Source organism: Acartia tonsa, chromosome 3 (assembly GCF_053477335.1).
Source record: "Acartia tonsa isolate MP-2025a chromosome 3, ASM5347733v1, whole genome shotgun sequence".
In the NCBI taxonomy this organism is placed as follows: Eukaryota; Metazoa; Arthropoda; class Copepoda; order Calanoida; family Acartiidae; genus Acartia; species Acartia tonsa.
Genome location: NC_137262.1, coordinates 38,027,604 through 38,048,003, shown reverse-complemented (window position 1 = coordinate 38,048,003; position 20,400 = coordinate 38,027,604). Strand labels below are relative to the sequence as shown.

General features: G+C 31.8%; 1 protein-coding gene across 1 annotated transcript in view; it reads right to left on the bottom strand.

Moving 5' to 3' along the window:
- Positions 1-3,134: 3,134 nt before the first annotated feature.
- The window catches only part of LOC145314071 (uncharacterized), a 32,232-nt gene continuing 14,966 nt past the window's right edge, over positions 3,135-20,400 (bottom strand). Inside the window, exons 9-22 of the mRNA XM_080153817.1 lie at positions 15,551-15,632; positions 14,067-14,113; positions 13,567-13,643; positions 13,054-13,120; positions 12,473-12,520; positions 11,870-11,987; positions 11,540-11,612; positions 10,957-11,062; positions 8,814-8,873; positions 7,433-7,543; positions 6,656-6,742; positions 6,349-6,399; positions 3,470-3,521; positions 3,135-3,315 (exon numbers count right to left, since the gene is read on the bottom strand). Coding sequence (XP_080009943.1) covers positions 3,230-3,315; positions 3,470-3,521; positions 6,349-6,399; positions 6,656-6,742; positions 7,433-7,543; positions 8,814-8,873; positions 10,957-11,062; positions 11,540-11,612; positions 11,870-11,987; positions 12,473-12,520; positions 13,054-13,120; positions 13,567-13,643; positions 14,067-14,113; positions 15,551-15,632 — 1,065 coding nt within the window. The 3' untranslated portion in view covers positions 3,135-3,229. The remainder of the gene's footprint in view (positions 3,316-3,469; positions 3,522-6,348; positions 6,400-6,655; positions 6,743-7,432; positions 7,544-8,813; positions 8,874-10,956; positions 11,063-11,539; positions 11,613-11,869; positions 11,988-12,472; positions 12,521-13,053; positions 13,121-13,566; positions 13,644-14,066; positions 14,114-15,550; positions 15,633-20,400) is intronic.

The window sequence follows — 20,400 nt, the reverse complement described above, 5'->3', positions numbered from 1 at the left end:
TGGTACAAGAAATTTTAAAAATGGATATTTAAAGCAAAAATATGTTTCAAAAAGTTGATTCCTATGCAATTAATGATAGTTTCGCCCTGAATATAGCCCAAAAACAGCTAAATGACTGAGCTGCCAGCTGTTAGCCGTCACTTTTGCAACTTTTTGTTCCATTTTGGGAAAATAGATGTACCAAGGATTACTCATGCCAAGTTTTGTAACAAAATTCGAATTCTAAGTGCAATTTGTGCATTGATTACGAGATGGTTGCATTAAGCCCCCCCCCCCCTCCCCTCAAACTTGAGTTAATTCCTTTAATGATCTTGATAGATATATGTTTATAACTTTTAATATATTTTACAATAGTTTTTAAAGTTAATGTTGAGAGGGAGATATATCCCAATCATCTTTTTATAAAAAAAAATTTAAAATGTAATAAATTTCTTATGTAAAGTAGGTTTGGTAAAATACTAATAAAATCACCCTTGATTTTAGTTAAAGGGGGCTGTTAAAAGTCATAAGTGGGGTGTCAAAAAATTTAGTTGTTAATAAATTAATGGAATATAACCTGATATTATAAATTTGAAACATATTTTTGATGTACAAAGAGAATAAAGGAACATGTATTACACTTTTCTTCATAGAAGAAATTGAATCATTTTTTATTTGTTTTTTTCAACACAAGGTTATTTGTGTATCTCTTGGTACAAGATACCACCATATTATTAGTTAAATCTAATTTTTTATAAATTAAGTGAATAAGTCTGTTAGACCAAGGGTAGAAACTAAGTAGATAGACAGACAGACGGGCAAGAAGAATTATCAAAGTTTTACTAAAATAGACAATTAATTAGATAAAATCCAATAGAGAACCTGTGAATGATCAGACAGACAGAGGGACAGGTAAATAGTAACAGAGAGTCTTTGAGGCATTAACAAATTACAATTAGGCTATGCTAGATGATTCATTGAAATCCAAAAGAGAGGCAGTTAGACAGATAGACAGACAAGTGGTGGGACAGACAGACAAAAGGACAGACAGACAGAGGGACAGACAGACAAATGGGTATTGCCTAAAACAGTTTGGCTGCTATATGAATCATTAAAACCCACCGTAGAAAAGAAATTTACATTAGTTTCTTATTTCGATACTCAACGCCCCCCCCCCCCCCCTCCCCCACTCAAAGGGGTTTATTATTTCTTAATATCAATAAGTGACTTTTCAGCTTAATAAAATTGAATGTACTTTTTATTTCATCAATTTATCTTAAATAGAACGAAAGTTATAATCATTTTATTGTCTACAAGATATATGCTTTGAGTAAAAATCAACATAATTGTCAGTAAAAACGTCATATTTATGCATATTTACACAGTAAATAAATTTTAAAATTGTATTTTACTGTAATGAATAACTTAAGGGGGTTGTATGAAATATCAAAAACCTAAAAAAAACCTAATTTGGTTAAATTAGTCCAAGTAATGATTGATTTAGTACAGTACGTATGAATAAGTTGTCAATTTCCTACCAGAGTCCTTGTGGACAATAAGTAGTTCTTGGGATCTTAAGGAATGACACAATAGTGGCATATTGATGCACACCCTAATTATATTCAACCAAAACACCCCATCTAAAGTTTAATTCCCCTCTAAGTAATGTAAATTATCGCGATTTTAAAAGTATTTCCAGAATGTCCTTTCAAATTTTGTAGCTCTATAATTATGTCATTATAGTTCTTTTTTTATATTGTAATCGTTGTCACTTGAGCTTTAATTACTTTTATGGATGCTATCATCATTATTTATATTTCAACTTAATTTGATTTAACTATCCTTCCACCTCTGTAAAGATTGCAACTATATTTTTTATTCATCTTAATTGCAAGGAAAATTTTGCAAAGACAATTTATATGTCAGTAATTCTTTCTCCGCGTTGTTACAATGTTGGTGAAAATGATATGAAAAGCTAAATGTTAACTGAACTTTCGAACCTAATTAAAGTTACTACGCTTTCTATATTGTACCTAATCATTACAGTAATCTAAATCCAATTATCCTATGCGATAAAACGATCTAAGCCATAACAAGCTTAAAGCTAATTTAATTTTTGAGCTTATTTAAAGTTAATACGGTAACTATATTATTTTTAATCATTACAGTATTCTAAATTCAACATATAAAATAAAATATTTGCTAGATTTTAAACGCACTTTTATTTTGAGTTCCTTTATTCAGTATTTTTGAATGGAGATAATCTATTTGATGGCAATGTAATTATTTTATTCATGATAGAGGACAGTAACGTACAGAAGGGGTGTATCATCACCCCCTTGGTAAATCGCTGTGTATGCCACATAATCAGATTGAGGCATTCTTAAATTCTATAAATTGGAACAACTCTTTGATTGCATAACTTTAAATGTTATTTAACAAACCAGTATCAAGTAAAATCTTTAACAGTTTAAACTGTGATAATTTATCGGTGCTATGACCGGGATTCAAACCCATCACCTATCCTAAAACAGCAGGTCCAAGATTTATCTAAAGCAGAGTTCCATTGTAAGTCAACAAGATTTAAAACAAACAATTTGAAGCAACTTTGTAGTTTCAAAACATGATGGTAGCAAATTCATGCCTCAAAATTATTGGATGTAAAATGAAATCTATGATGACAACATTTTAAGTAATTATAAAATTAAATATTGATTGACAAATTGAGCAAATGTTCACTCACTTGTAAGTTATTATATCAAAAGGGAAGAAGAAAAATAAAAGAAAGAACGACATCGACAGGGCTCGGCAGCCGTGCCTCAGCCACCTGTAAGCCTCAGGGAAATCAACATTTTAAACATTTAAAATCAGCTGGAAGTCTAAAAATGACGCAAATATGGCAATTCCTCTTTAAACTATATATATTTTAAAGCATCCAAACGGGTTTAAATTTGAGACTTGGTCGCGGCTGACGCACGGCTGTCGATCTCTGATATAAAGCCAAGTTCACACTTTGCTTCTTTAGTCGAGCTATGATTTTGAATCTATGATAAATGTAAATTGAAAAAAAGGTTTCGTGAATATATATCTTAAAAGGTAGTTGTTTAAATTCTAATCTTAGTATATTTTATAATGTTTAACAACTATAATAAGACTTTTTATAATTTAACATATATTTATATATAAATCTTTCTATAACAAGTAAATATCTAAAAACACAGTATTTGTTAAAAATTCTTTACAATTATTTTTATAAAAAGTCCAAAATATTTTGAGATTTTGAAAATCTTCGTTTATCAACATTTGTATTGGCAGCAGATTCGGGTCTTGGCAGTCCTGAAAATGTATATACTATTATTAGGATCTTATTCGTAGAAGTTTGTCTATAATACGATATGAATGATTTTTCAGCATGGCTTAAAACCGTTTCTAGTCCAGCGGATATTAATCGGTTTCAAAGCCATACTGGAATATAAAGTTATAGGTTAACCTGAGTCTTTAATCATAATCAGAAGATTTCTCATTTTCTCTGTTACTTCAACCTAAATTTACAGATATTAAGTGCAGTGGCGTGCGAAGCACTTTGTCTAGGGGGGGGCATTTTGAAGATTTTGTAAAATTTTGCCCCCCCCTAAATCAAAGTGCCCCGGGGGGGCACTTTGCTTTAGGGGGGGGCATTTTGATTATATATACTAATTTTAAATAAGGGCGTTTTAAGGGGTGGGATTATTTGATTATGGGCCTTCTAGTCCTTATCCCTTCTTCCCCATCCCTATTTCCCATTTATATCCCCCATCTCTTCCCCCCCTTTCTTCTCCCCCATCCCTTCTCCCCACCCTGCAATGACCAAAGGGAAGGGAGCTAGAAAGCATCTTCGAAAAAAAAGTACAGAAGATAATTTAACCTTCCACCCCCCCCCCCCCCACCACAAAACATATTTTATGGGAGGAAGGGGATGTTATAAAATCTCAGCAGGAAGGATGAATAACCCCATTAAAAAATTTTTTTTTGGGGGGAGATAAAAACACTCATTTTGGAAATAATTTACCAAAAAATATGTAGAACTGATTTTAAATATTTCTTTATTGTATGACAACAAGGATGACAACATCTATAAGGAGCAAAGCACAAAAAATCATTAATAAGAATATAGACAAGAAGATATAAAGAGCATTAGTTTAAATAAATATATATTTTAGGTAGAAAAAGTCACAAATCCTTTTTCTTGTATGTTGTGTGATGACAGTCAAAGTAAATTACATACTAGATGCTACGAACAACGAGAGATTTTATTTTTTTGATATTATAATCCACAAAAAAATTTATTGTGCATAAAATCCAAAGATATAAAGAACTTTGTAAAAAATAAAAAAAAAATACTTGTCCTTTCATCTACAGATATGAAAATCTCTTAGAAATATGGAAAACTTTGGTGTATAGTCTCTTTTGTGGCAACGCTTCTTAAGGGGCATTTCGTCGTATTTTCATAGTAGCTTTTAATAGTTTATTATAGGTTAAGTTAGGTTAGGTGATTTTCCCACAGGGGCTATAAATAGGGGAAAAGCTACTGTGAAAATATGAAGAAATTAAGAGGCAATGTCACGAAAGGGACTATACCCGAAATTTGATTTTGATACCCTTAGCTACAAAAATTTTGTTAATTGGACCAAACAATGGGGGAATTGTGAAAGATACAAAATTGCCAAAAACGTCCTAAAAAGCAGTCCAACCTCCAGAAATTTCTAATATTTAATTATACTCCATAATGTTGGGAGTGTTAACATTAAGTTTTAGCCTTCTATCTTTAATTGCAGTTAAGAAAATTACATTTCCCCATTAGCATTACAAACTGACAGCCATAGTTATTATAGAGAAGATAAAAAGTTATATCAACATATCCTACCCTCTTCAAATGGCAATTTAACAATATGTCAATTTTTCATGAAGTGGTGTTTTCAAGGATTTATTAGGGCAGTGTGCAAAGCACACCGAAAAATATTTATTTCCTCTTTGAACTAAAATCAATTAACTACAACAAGAGTGACGTATTTTAACAAGTTAGGAATATAGAGTGTAGTTAGTTTTAAGTCTCTTTAATGAAAATTGCCATAAAAAAAACATGTCTTTTTGTAAGGGTATGTACACAAAAAAATTATAAACTTATCCTGAACATCATATGACATCATACATAGTTATTAAATTAGACAGACATACAATGTTAAAGAAAAGGCTTAGATAAATATCAACGCTGTTTCATTTTTATTTAAATAACTTAAATATTTGATTTTTACAAATGTTTTTATACAATGTGATAAAAAGCAGAAACCAATTGGGCGCGAAGCGCAAATTTTTTTCTTCAAATATGCAGGGAGGAGGGAAGGTGTTTTGGGCTATTTATTACACTAGTCCACAATATTTCATATTTGTTAGCTCAACATCTTTTGGGACTTAAATGGAATATTGATTGGTTGGTTAATTAAGTTGAGTTTCCATACGTTTCATCCACTAATTGTAATCTATATAAGGGGTAATTTTGTGTATCATCATTGGGGATGTACAAAATTTGTTTGGTAAAAAGTTTATATTATACAAAAAAAGATACTTACTATTAAGGTTAAATGAATAGTAACTGTCTGTTTGGCGCGAAGCGCCAAAAATTTTTTTTGTTGAGTATTTCTTGATCTTTTTTTTTTGAAATTGGGAGTTTTGCTTTTTGTAGGGTAGGGGGCAAAAAGGGGCATTTTTGTTTACCAGGGGGGGGCAAAATGGGGCATTTTTCAACATTTAGGGGGGGGCAGGGGGGGCTATCGCTAGGGGGGGGCAGGGGGGGGCGTTTTGGTCGCTAGGGGGGGGCGATTGCCCCAAACGCCCCCTTCGGTTCGCACGCCACTGATTAAGTGCTATTAAGTGCTAAACATAAGCACTCTTTGTGTTGATCGAATTTTTTAGAACATTTTGGACATTGATTTTTTTAAAAATTGAAAATCATAAGTTTTATAGCAAACGAATAAGATCAGCAAGTGGCGTGCACAGCAGTTTGTCAATGGATGTGAATCTTTGATAGAGAAAAGATACATTTTTCATTAACACAGGGATATAAAGGGATAAGACAATGGCTAATAAATTAATGTTCATCCCCAACGATGATTCATAAAATTTCCCCCTCAGTAGATTACAATTAGTGGTTGAACAGTTTGGACACTCAACTTAATAAACTAACCAACCAACCAAAATTCAATAAAAGTCTCCAACGTAATTAAGCCAACGAATTAGAAAACGGTAACATAAAACTTTGGATACTAATGTAATTGACAACCCAGTGCCCCCTCTCTCCCTGCATTGGCCTGTACTTGAATTATTGATTTATACCTGATCTAGTTTAGAATGTATCCTGTCAAAATCTGCTGATTCTATTTTGGCCTAAAAACATAAATACAATATTGTACAGTAATTAAACTTAAAAATATTACATGTGTAAGAAATCTTAAGTGATAAGACAAAGGAAGATAAATTGATGTAAACCCCAAATTAAGATAAACACAAGTTCTTCTTTCATATATTTTAAACAATTGGTGGAAAAGTTTGTACACTTCTGGTTTGTTCTATACAATAAAAATTTTATTTTGGTCCCCAAAGTTTTTAAACCAAGGCATAAAATACCTATAAAATATTTCACCTTTGGTTCCGGAGGCCCTGAAATCTTTTTCTTTAAAAAGTTCCAACAAAATACTCGTTCCACAAGGGCGGCTATGCCCGCAAATTCCTGAAACAATGCAAAAAGTACTTTTTATAAAAGGAATCATTGATTAATTAGAATAATAAATTAGGGAATTGAAACAACAAATTAGTTTGATAAACTCGAAAACTTGTTTTTTTTATTCTAAAATAGATTAAGGCAGCTGCAGGCATGCACTTTGCACCCAAACCGTAAGTTGCTGTTTTCGAACCCTAACTTAATTAAGATAAAAAGGCAGAATTATGTAATTTGAAATTTATAGCATGTATAATAAACGAAAGGAGTTATTTTTATGCTTACTTTTCGTAAAGGTATGTGTTCTAATTCTTTAAAACCAGGAATACTTTAAAACAGGAGTAGAACGCTAAAATTGGGCATGACAGTTGCAACGGACAGACATACCTTAACTAAAGAGTAGCTTCACTACTATACCAATGCTACCTTATAATTGAATTTATTCTTTATATGCGCAGCTATTGTAACGCCTCAGCCATTAGCTCTAACTCTATCGGACAAACATACGGACGGATATACCCTAACTAAAAAGTAGCTTCGCTATTAACAATGCTACCTTATAATTGAATTTATTTTTTATATGCGGAGCTATTGTAACAGCAGGGATGTCCAAGTCTTAAGTCATTAGCTCCAGCAGCATCGGACATACATACGGAAACACACACCAAAAATAAAGAGTAGTTCCGCTACTAGCAATGCTACCTTATAATTAAATTTATTCTCTATATGCGCGGCTATTGTAACAGCAAGGATGTCCCACACTTCAGTCATAAGCTCCGGCTCCATCGGCCCTCCCATTACTTCACTCAGGCTCTAAATAATTCATTTTCTCGTATTCATTCGAATCCGGTGGATAGGAACCGGTTCTCATCCATACGAAAAAACTATGTCTAGCATCGTATTATATCCAGTTTTCTACGAATTTAGAAATGTACAATCATAAGATTAAAACCAGTTTTTTTAGCCGGTGCCTCCGGCACCTCGGGGCTAAAAAAACTAGTTTTAATCTTATAATTGTACATTCTATATCCGCGGAAAGCCGTTTATAATACGATACGAGAAATAACTATTCCAGTATCGCTTCGAAACCGATTAATATCCGCTGGATTGGAACGGACTCTCAGCCATACTGAACAACATTGTAGGGCATCGTATTTAGGGAGTAAGGGAGGGGACAATGGATCGAATATTCAATTTTTAAAGAGTCTCAGACTTTGGGGACTGGCTTAAAGGGAATGTGCACGAATACAGCAGATTCTTACTGATTTTGGGGACTTGCGCATCAATGCCCCGCTAACTAGCTGAGCTAGTTTTGAATATGCAGACAGAAAAGTTTGTTATTTATCGCTGGTTTTAACAAATATTTTTTCCCAAGAAAATGTCTTTTCATGTATAGAAACTCTACTGTGATATTTATGTATTAAATAATCTAAGAACCGCTTGAATTTAGGGGTCAGTTATAAATATATCAGAAGGGTTGAGGTAGTTCTAAACAAGATTTTTCTAGTGATTAATTACAGAATGTTTACTACATTGTGATGTGTTGATAATTTAGTTTTCAAGTAAATGATTTTTTTCTTAGAACTAATTTTGTTCTAAATTAGTTTACCATGATCCCTTTACAATTTTGGTAAAATTTTCTTGATAAATCTGGTTTTCATTGCTTTTCAGCGAACCCTCTTAAATAGAATTAATTGCCCATTGTCCCCTCCCTTACTCCCTGCATCGTATTACAGACAATGTTCCATGAATATTAAAAATTATTACCTGTTTTTTCGGGGAAAATAAAACTGGAAATAGTCTTGTAATTTTATATTTCACTATCCGCGGACAGCTGTATATGTTAAGTTGCGATACATAACTATTTCAATATTTCAAGGGAAAAAATCTGATGAAAAATAGCAAAATTTCATACATAAAGATACAAAAACATCTTAAAGCAGTTTATAGAGAGAAATACAAATACTAATTAGAATTACTAGATATTGTTTTCTAATTCTTTTGGCAACAAAAAAAATCCCAATAGTTTTGTAGGTCCTTTATACGTCCAATATTCCCGAAAAACAATAAAATAAACAAATACCTTAATAAGTGCTTCTTCTGACAGCAAACCATCTCTTGAACTTCTATTTCTTGTGTAAACCTAGAAATTTATTTTCTTGGAACTTGAACAGTAGCTTTGCAACTAAAAAAGTTTGAAAAGAAACGATAAATATATTTGCAAAAAAAACTTTCTGTTTTTGAAAGCTTTTTTTGCTTTTGATTGCTTTTTTGTGGTTGGGATTCATTAAAAAGGTTTTTTTATATTACATGCAAAGGATTTTTTCCCCGCAGAAATTAATCTAATGGATGTATTATTACTTGGATCTTACACCAGATTTTCATGTTCTCTAATAAAGTAAAACACACAGTGGGCTAAAATAAAGATTCCACCTCACATACCCATCTACTCCCCTTTAACAGGATAAACGGAACTTCTAATAAATGAAAGGAGATGTAACAACCTAAATTGACGACAAATTTTCGGAATTTTCCCCTGTCATAATATCCATATATATATTCTATATACATTATTAATGTGAAATATTCCCTTTTACTTTGGTTAACATTCAATTTTGAATCAAGGGTAGATTTATTCGAACCACCAAGGTTAGCAAGGAAGACTAAATCCAAAGACAATCCACTTAGTATAGGGAAGATGAGGGGTTCGAAACTCGTCCCAACACTGCACCATAACAAAAACATTAAAAATAGTTATGACAGTTGCCATGTCTGAGGCGCGATATTAATAGTTAGAGTAGGGGGAATGCCTTAGCTAGAATCAGACGCAACACACCAAAATAAGATCCTCATGGACTAAACGCTAAATCCAAAGACCATTTAAGGTTACAGGTATAATAGGAGAATGTACTTTTGGAATAGAATTAAATAGTATAAACTTTTTTATAAAAAATATTAAATATCTATTAAACTATAATTTGTAAAATGATTAGCCGTTGTCTAAATTGTAAAAACGATTTACTAAAAAATCAATTAAAGATTATCTGATAAAAAGTTCGTCTTTACTACGAAGCGTTGCCCACCCAAAATCACGATTAAAAAGCTGTAATTACCAAATAATTTTTAAATTAATTTAGTTGTTATAGAGTAAGGTTTTCAGGTAAACATTACGTACAGAAAAACAAACAAAGTAAGTTATATGGAAAGATGCTAAATGTAAATAAATTATAAAGGTAATTAAAATTCTGACCAAAATTGGTACATTGTAAGTATAATACCTTATCAATCATAAAGCTGTCTCCTACTAGTTGCTAGAGAAACATATCTGGCTAGGTATCCCACAGGGGTTGATATTGTAAATATAATACCTTATCATAAAGTTGTCTCCTACTAGTTGCTAGAGAAACATATCTGGCTAGGTATCCCACAGGGGTTAATATTGTAAATAAAATACCTTATCATAAAGTTGTCTCCTACTAGTTGCCAGAGAAACATATCTGGCTAGGTATCCCACAGGGGTTAATATTGTAAATATAATACCTTATCATAAAGTTGTCTCCTGCTAGTTGCCAGAGAAACATATCTGGCTTGGTATCCCACAGGGGTTAATATTGTAAATATAATACCTTAGCATAAAGCTGTCTCCTCCTAGTTGCCAGAGAAACATAATTGGCTAGGTATCCCACAGGGGTTAATATTGTAAATATAATACCTTATCATAAAGTTGTCTCCTACTAGTTGCCAGAGAAACATATCTGGCTTGGTATCCCACAGGGGTTAATATTGTAAATATAATACCTTATCATAAAGTTGTCTCCTACTAGTTGCTAGAGAAACATATCTGGCTAGGTATCCCACAGGGGTAATATATAAATATAATACCTTATCATAAAGTTGTCTTCTACTAGTTGCTAGAGAAACATATCTGGCTAGGTGTCTCACAGAACTTAATATTGTAAATATAATACCTTATCATAAAGTTGTCTCCTACTAGTTGCCAGAGAAACATATCTGGCTAGGTATCCCACAGGGGTTAATATTGTAAATATAATACCTTATCATAAAGTTGTCTTCTACTAGTTGCTAGAGAAACATATCTGGCTAGGTGTCTCACAGAACTTAATATTGTAAATACAATACCTTATCATAAAGTTGTCTCCTACTAGTTGCCAGAGAAACATAATTGGCTAGGTATCCCACAGGGGTTAATATTGTAAATATAATACCTTATCATAAAGTTGTCTCCTACTAGTTGCTAGAGAAACATATCTGGCTAGGTATCCCACAGGGGTTAATATTGTCAGTTGGTTTAGGTCCATTGGTAATGAAAACCTAAAAATGTTTAATATAAAGTCATTGGCTACGATATTATGTAAAAGCTGAACATTAGTAGATGATGATGTTCTTTTTAATCTCTAGGTATATATTTGCATTTTTGTGATTTTATAAATTAACTAGGAAATTAGCACTATTTGTCTTCTTTAGATAAAAACAAAGTGATTGATTATTAAAAACAAAAATAATTTCAAGTTTTTATTTTGCCCGGTTCAAAGATAATGGAATTAAAGTTATAACAGAAAGCCTTAATTCACCTGAAATAAATTTTGTTTTCTTATGCCTATCTAGAAATCAAAGTACTATACCCGTTGAAATAATCAAACAGTCTTTGTTAATAGTTGTATCCAACATTTAAAAAAGTAATTATAATTTAAATTAAGGATGCTTTTGTTTATCATCATTACGGTTAATTGTCTTATCCTTTAATATCCCTGAAATGTATTAACATAAAAATTTATAAAACTATATTACCTGCAACTTTGAAACGAAAAGGACCTTGGTAGTTCCAACCAAAAGTCAGGTTCTTCTTTATGTTTCACCGTTCCTAAATTGAAAATTAATATAAAAAAAATTTTATATCCATTGAGATTAAGTGTTTTTGTCATATGTTAAAAATCTAAACTTTTCCACATATCTGTCATTGATTCTTACACAAAGTTTTATGGAAGTTCCAAAACATTTCATAATTTTAAACCTTTATTATCCGTTGCCTGAATTAGCAACAGTAAAACCACTCTTTCAATCCATTAAATCCCAAAAAATTACGCTTAAATTGCAGATATACAGATTTCATTTATCTACCTGGCAAAGGTTCAATCTCAGTTATAAGTGCTCTAATTTCTTCATCCACAGTGGCAAATGATCTGTTAGATGACTCCCTTACTTCAGCTACTACGAGGTCATCTTGCTCTGATAGTCTCTATAAAATAGATAGATTAATTTTGATAGACACATAGATAGATATAGACATACAGATACTTAATGAATAGACAGATATTTATAGAAGGTGGCAAATTATCTGTTACTTCAGCCAATATATGGTCATCTTGCTCTGATAGTCTCTATAAAATTAGAGATATATGTAATATATATAGTTAATGAATAGATAGATAGATATATGATTCCCTAACTTCAGCCACTACTAGGTCATTTTACTCTGATAGTCTCTATAAAATAGATTCATAATAATACCGTAAAGTCCATGAATATAATTCTTATAAAATTTTTAGAGTTTCAGTCTATCTGTCTGAAGGTTATTTACTGAAAGATCTTAGGATGCTATTTTAGGAGAAATCTAACTCTATTACTACATATTTTCTTACTGCACCAAGAAATAAATAATTAAGTAGATGGATACTTAGATTAGGCTATATAAAAATAATTGATAATTAAAAACAATCTTACCCCAAGGCCTTGAGGATCTCCTTTAACAACTAGGACTTGTGGTATTCCCTACAAAAATAAATATTACCTACTATTAATAAAAATAAAATCACGCAACCTTTAAAATTAAATAAACTTTGGATGGTTTGAACTTAATTACTCTGTTTAAACGAATAGTGTCGTAACTTTTCCACAATTAATTAAGGACTTATGAAGAAAGATTTTCTCTTAATATAATTGGAAATGTGTTTAACAATTTTGCTCCTTTGATTTTTCCTCTTATTTATATCTATTGATATGTTAAATGATGATTCCTAAGACGATTGTGTTTTATGTAGTAAGGAAGATAGCAATTGATATTTTAACTACTTGGATGTTGCATCAGATTATCATGTACTCTAATAAAGTGATACTCGCAGCTGGTCAAATAAAAACAAAATAAATTTATCCTCCATTCACCCTCTTTAATAAACATTACAACAATTAAAGTTTAGGTTAAACGTTATGCTATACTATAATTCTTTCTGTCTTTAGGTAAGTTTTTTGCTTGTTATGAGCTTAGCTTTTATAAATGTGGTTATCTTTGATTAAATATAACATACAGCTATATCAAGTTCAGATGTGGGTTTGTCCAATTCTATTTGTTTCTTCAAGGCGACCAAAGCTCTCCTAAAATATTATTTAGTTTGGTTCTTCGTGTACTACAATGTTAAATTTGAAACCGTGAAAAAACGGCAGCATACATCCGTTACCGCCAAAATAAAATGGTAATCTTCCGCAAAATTATAACATTTAAAGTCCCTTTAGACCATATCAATTTTTAATCAAAGAAGTTCTCTCAATTATAAGTTATTTAAGGTTATCCCTATTAAGGTGGACTCGACAGCCACGCGACAGATGCCTGTAAACCTTAAGGTAATCAATTTTCACAATTTTAAAAATCAGCTTGAAGTCTTAAACCTGACAAGAATATGACAATCCCTCTTGTAAAAAAAAATATTCAAAGCATTCAAACTGGTTTGAATTTGAAGCTTAGTAGCGGATGACTCGCGGCTTCCTAGCCCTGCTATTAAGGAAGTTGCCATCCTTGTTGTTCTACAAATAAGATATCTTACCTATCAAGAGGATTTTCATATTTACTTTCCAGAGGAATTATTTCCTCTTCCTCTTCTATAGATTCATCTTTGAATATCTAAAATTAGATTAGTTTTAATAGAAGACAAACAGCTTAAAAAATTGGCAAACTTTCCTTAAACCTTTAAAGAAGTACAAACCATATCTAGGGAAAAGTTTAGAGTAATATTACTTAAAAAGCAGACACGATTCCCCCTTCTATATCAACAACCATAAAAGATTTAAAGACTCTTAAAACCGCGGTAAAAAAAAGGTAATAAGTTTTCAATCGTATTTTGTTAATTTGTGATTTTTAGACTGAAACAATGCATTTGACAACTAATCAATAGCAATATTAAAACCAAATGGCAAAATATTTATAAGGATGTCTTCCAGAAGCAACAAAAACAGCATTTTTTACATTATCCCGTGAATCGCAAGTGAACAAAATATTCCAACCCTTTTTAGGGGTTTTAATTTTATTTCCTTTTAACAGTTTTACCTGTGTTTCTTCTGGTTCATCCACACTAGATGTAACTTGAAGCTCCTATTAGGATGACCATTAATTCTCCAATATTTTTGTTGTTAATTTTCTTCAATTTTTTCCCAGATATATAATAGTTGAGGAAAACTTGTCTATTTAATAAGGAAAATATTGCCCTAAAATTGCCCATTACATTAAAATAAAATACAAATGGTAAATTGTAACTCTGTATGAAAGTCAGACATATAAATACACCCTAGTTATACAATAACTGTGCTCCTTTAAATAAAAGACTAGCGGCTTCGCCCCTAGCCTCTAGGGGCTTTGCCCCAAGAGGTGATAAAAAAAATTAATATTTATTGTTTTTAGTGAGAGAATGTTGCTATTCTTTCATTCAAAATAAATGCTGGAATAAAAAATATTTTTTACCAAAGGACCTAGGAAATCTTCAGCAAATATAAAAAAAAAAAAAAAAAAAAGGGGGGGGGGATTTTTTTGTTTTTGGGGGGGTTGGGGGTGTCCCACCCCCCAAGAAAATAGCTTAAAACCACCACAGGACCAATAGGTATATACCCTGAAGAGTAGAATCCGATCGGTTCAGTGGTTACCGAGATCTTAAGGGACAGACAGACAGACGGACGGACAGACGGTCAGACGGACAGACAGACATCGTTCTACTTTGTATTATAGATAAGTATAATAAGGGGGGGGAAGTTCTGACACATTTGCGTAAACAGTGAGTATAGGCTTTATCTTTGGACTGAGAGGATAGGTTATTAGGGATGAAATCATTCTTATATGATGAATTTCCCCCAGATTTAAGATTTTTTGGATAGGCCTCCAGGTTCCGGAGCTCCAGGCCTCCAGGTGGTCTCTGTACAGGTAAAAATGAAAAAAAAAAAAAAAATTTTAAAGTTAAAAATCAACTTATAAAACAAAATATGCATATTTTTTCTTCAAATATGTGAATAATATTAAAAAAGATGCATATTTTGTTTTATAAGTTGACCTGTAACTTAAAAAAAAAAAAAAAATTTTTTTTCAATTTTACCTGTACAGAGACCACCTGGAGGCCTGGAGCTCCGGAACCTGGAGGCCTATCCAAAAAATCTTAAATCTGGGGGAAATTCATCATATAAGAATGATTTTATCCCTAATAACCTATCCTCTTAGTCCAAAGATAAACCCTATACTCACCGTTTACGCAAATGTGTCAGAACTCCCCCCCCCCCCTTAATCTACCTGACATATTTTCATAGGTATAGCAGATTGATTTTTAATAAAACAAAAATTTTAATCTATTATATAAAGAAGTATGGAAATTTGTTTGTTTTTTAACATCTCGCCACACACTTAATTAATTTCATTTTCATTCAGGGAAGCTTCACATAAGTCAAAGAATGGTTTAAGGCTTTTCCAATTCTTCTCTCTCCATCTATATATATTAGAGCCCTTAAATTTTAGAGGCACAGCTAGAATTAGTAAATATATTGGTCATTCCTTTTGTTTGCTCTTTCTTCTGCTGCTCTTTTTCTTCTTCTTTTCTTTCCCCTCTTCTTCTCCTTCTTCCTTCCCTTCCTGATCCTAAAATAGTATAAAATTAAACACTCCCCTTTTCTTTTACTGTTTTTTTTTTTTTTTACCCTTCTCTGATCTTAAAAGGCAGGGGCTGTTATTCAGCTAATTAATTTAATTTGAAATTGCCGAAAATTAAATATTTTGTTTATGTAAAATTTGTTTCTGTGTAACTGAAGGGAAGTGGGTAAGGGGAGAAAAAAGGAAAGCCTGTTAAGGGGAAATTTTACTTAGCATTGTTTGTCAGAACTGCATTACCTTTTCCCTGCTAAAAGGAAGAAGGATGAATTTTTATACATACTGGGTGTCCCTAAAATGACTTCATTTCGTTTTTAGAAAACAACCAGTGTAGAAGTATGAAAAAAATAATTTAAGTAAAATTGATGTATGTTTTTACAGAGAATATTGACCTCCTTCTGGTTGATTCGTAAAACCTTAAAACGCAGTTGTATGTTACAAATATTTTACTTGCCTTAAAGTTTTTTTATTTATGTTCAGTTAATTTTGTTATTGTGTTTTCATTTCATATGATAAACAACTATAAATGTGAAAGAAAAGTTTAAGTATAAACTTTAATTCTTGGTATAAGATAAGACAATTCATCATTATACACATTATTATGACACACTTTTTCTTCAAACCATTAGTGTTCATAACTATATTGTAGGTATGTCTTATAGCTTCAATATTTAACCTTTTACTACTATTCCTAATTTACATTTGTTCATTTGACACAAAAAAAAAGTACGTCCTTGCATAGTCTAGATTAAATAAAATAATACAAATTATGTAAAACAAAATATTTTTAAAGTAGGTACCCATTATGTCAAAACTTTCTGATAGTCAAAACATCCTCTAGATTTGTGGCTTTGTGTTGTTTCTTTGGATAGTTTTTATCTTTGAGTAATCTTAGATTTGAATGGATTGGATTTGGTTGTCTGTTGCCAGTTAATCTCAACTCCAACTCCCTGGAAGATATTTAATGATTTTATTTAGATGTTCTGCATTCAAAGAGGGCAAACAACCAGCATAAGGACATTTTAAGAAATTAAAAATGAAACAGCCAAAACCCATCCCAGAGTATAAGTAAAGCTAAATGAAATTATAGCTTCAGTGGTTGGCCTAAGTTCAACAAATAAAACAACCAATTTCAATGACATACCCAAAAATCTACTAATATTTAAGGGTTTTTTTTAATAAAAAACATCATTCAATATAAATCCTTTGAGCAGTCTTTATTATGTTAGATTCCTCCACTTTTGGTCTTGTTGCAAATTGAACTACTTTTCTTGGCTTCTACATATTTTTATCATTTATATTAAATATATTATGATATAATATAACTAGCGGCTTCGCCCCTAGCCTCTAGGGGCTTTGCACCAAGAGGTTTGAACAAACTAATTTTTCGTGTTTTAGATTTTAAAGAAAATTTTTAAATAAATTTGAGGGGGGGGGTTGTCGACCCAACTATTTTAATTTTGGTTTTATAAAAAAAAAATTTTTGAGGGGGGGATATTTTTCATTTTTGGGGGGGGTTAGGGGTGTCCCTTCCCCCAAGAAAGTAGTTATAAACCTTCCCGGGACCAATGAGAAGCTACCCTGTAAAGGAGAACCCGATAGGTTCAGCGGTTAGCGAGATCCTTCGCTACAAACAAACATACAGACAAACAAACAGACAGACAGACATCGTTCTACTTTGTATTATAGATATAAGTTTGAAATCAAAGAAACATTTTGAGGTGGAGGGCAATTTTTTTAAGCGGCAATTCCTCTTGAGGTAGTACACTCCCTAAAAAGTAGTAACAAACCTTCCCAGGACTTATGACAAGCTTCACTTTAAAAAAGAACCAAATTGTTTCAGCAGTTAGCGAGATCTTTCGCTAGCTTCATACACACACACATAGTCATTCTGTCAATTTTATAAATGGATATAGTAAATGTTTTACTTTTGATTTCTTGTTTAAATGAACTGTTAAAGGTTGTGAACAGGCCTTCCTACAAAATAAATATTGTAAAAAACAATAAGGACAACATCCAGAAAGATCTAAGCATAAAAACAATCAGGTACAGAAAACAGACAAAGTGAGTTAAAGAGCAAATGTTCAGAGATAAGAAAAAAGGAAAAAGCAGTCTATTTTTAGTAGCAGCCGTATCATTACGGCTGGATTGACAAACGAACAGACAGAAAAAGTGAATTATAGAGAAGCTTCGCTGCTGAAACTAATTTAATTGTATGAAGTAATTTATACGAGTTTATAGATGTCTGAAAAAAATCCAATACATTAAGAGTAATTTTTATCGCATCGTATTATAGACAGCTTTCTGTGGATATTAAAATAAAGTTATAACATTAACAACAGTTTTGTTAGCCACAAGGAGCCAAAGCCAAGGCTAACCATACTGGTATTAATTTCATGCTTTTTATTTTAATATTTTTGGAAAATTGTCTGTAATTCGATGTTATACATATTTTCAGTATGACTGAGAACCGGTTCTAATCCAGCGGATATTAATCGGTTTCGAAGCCATAATAGAATTTGATTTTCAAATTCAAAACCTGTGACAATATCTGGAAACTGGATAAACCTTTTTGGGAATAGGTTTGGTAACTTTTGGCTGTTGTGGTGGGGGCGTTGGAGCCCTTGAGGAATTCGTACTGGTGGCCTTTTCATTCTCTGCTTCTAATTCCTGCATTTTCAGGACCCAGGCCTCTTTCCAGGCCTTGATTTCCAGATCAAACTGCCTGTTGTTATGACAATTGGCTTAATTGGTTATAAAGTAGGTACTCTACTTTTGAATTTTATTAATAAATCAGAAATCAAACAAATTCTAAAACTGTATGGTTATCAACAAAATGAACAAGAAAGCATTAATGGTAATCATCAAATATCTATAATACAAAGTGGCTTGATGTCTGTCCGTCCGTCCGTCTGAAGCTCAAGATCTCGGTAACCACTGAACCGATTGGATTCTACTCTTCAGGGTATATACCTATCTGTCCTGTGGTGGTTTTAAGCTATTTTCTTGGGGGGTGGGACACCCCAAACCCCCCCCCCAAAAAAATGAAAATTTCCCACCCCCCAAAAAAAAACGATTTTTGTATTTTTCTAATTTTAATGTTTTTTAAGTTTTTATATAATTTTATATATGTTTTAAACTTTTTATATCTTTTTATATTTTTTTTATACTTTTTTATATTTTTTATAGGGTAGTGCGGGGTAATTCCGGTCAATTTTTTGCTTCAACTTAAAAAAAAACATACTTCCACAAACCTTTTTCCGTTTTTTAAGAGTGCAAATGAACGATATGGCAATAACGAAGAAGCCTGTCTTGGTCCCATAAAATTTTTAATTTTAAAAATCCTGCCAGTTTTGACAGCAGTTTTTGATATATTTTTTCTTGTCTCAAATTAGCTAGGATTGACCTACAAGGGTGGTTAAGGTGTCTAAAGATGCAAAATTACATGCCTGACAATTAACTCGAAATGATATGGGGTCTAACTCTAATATTTCAACACATTTTATGCAACAGAAATTTTGAAAATGCAAAATCTTGAATATGTACTCTAAATCTTGAAGATAGAACCCATATCCTGGGGAGTTTTTGTTAGGACATGCAAAGAGCTTTCTATAGACACCTTAAACACCTTTCTAGCTTAATCCTAGCCGATTTAACATAAAAAAATCCAAACCGCGCAAAAATCGCGAACACCCTCTTATACGAAAAAGATGCAAGGGTTTCATATGGAATTTTAAATCTTCTAGCGGTCTTTCTAATAGACATACCCCTTCTTACATGAGCCAATGCAGCTGATACATCTTCAGGCAAATATTTAAAGTGTTCATGAAGCTGGGAAAAAGTTGATATATGTCACTGATTAATGTTTTTTAAGAGTACTATTTTGAGAATTAAGTCTTAATTACTTCCCATTTTAAAATAAATCAAACTTTAAAAAAACGAATTTATTCCCTTGAAAACATTGATGTATTTTGTGTTTTATTATACATATCTTAAAACCTATCAAAATCGACAAATAACAATCTTTTTGTTAAGGTTTACTTGCAAATTTAGAGTAGAATAAATTCTTTTGTTACATACATATCAAACTAACCAAAAAGGTTTATAATTTCTTTTTAAGGGGAGATTAAACGATTTTTACGGATAATCAAAAAGATATTACCAAATATGGATATAAGGTCAGCTGATTTATAGTTGTCGATTGTAACATAGCATCCTCATCCTATCTCAATAATTACTACTTGCTAAAAAAGCTTCAAACTTCCATAAAAAATTTAAATTTTAAAAATTAAAATTTTTAATGTATAATGTATAAATCGTTTTGGAGGGTGGTGGTATTCTCCTCCAAAATAGTTATAAACATTTCAAGAACTTATGACGAGCTACCCTGTAAAGGAGAACCATACTGGTTCAGCTGTTAGCAAGATCCTTTAGAACAGACAAACATACAGACATCCTGTTACATTATTTTAACAATTTATATTTAGGATGTGTGTATTACTTAAATATAATTTATTAACTTAAACAGAAAGAGGGCTACTTATAGTAGATATTCAAAATAAGCTTTAAAACACAAAATAATTTATAAGTTTTAGGTCATGGAAAGGAAACAAGTTTGCAGGTTTTGTTGTATTTGTATCCTTTCCATGAACCAAAGTTTTTATTATAAGCGTTTTCTAAGATAGGCATTTGTTGAGTATAACCCTTCTCTCTCTCTCTCTCTCTCTCTCTCTCTCTCTCTCTCTCTCTCTTCTCTCTC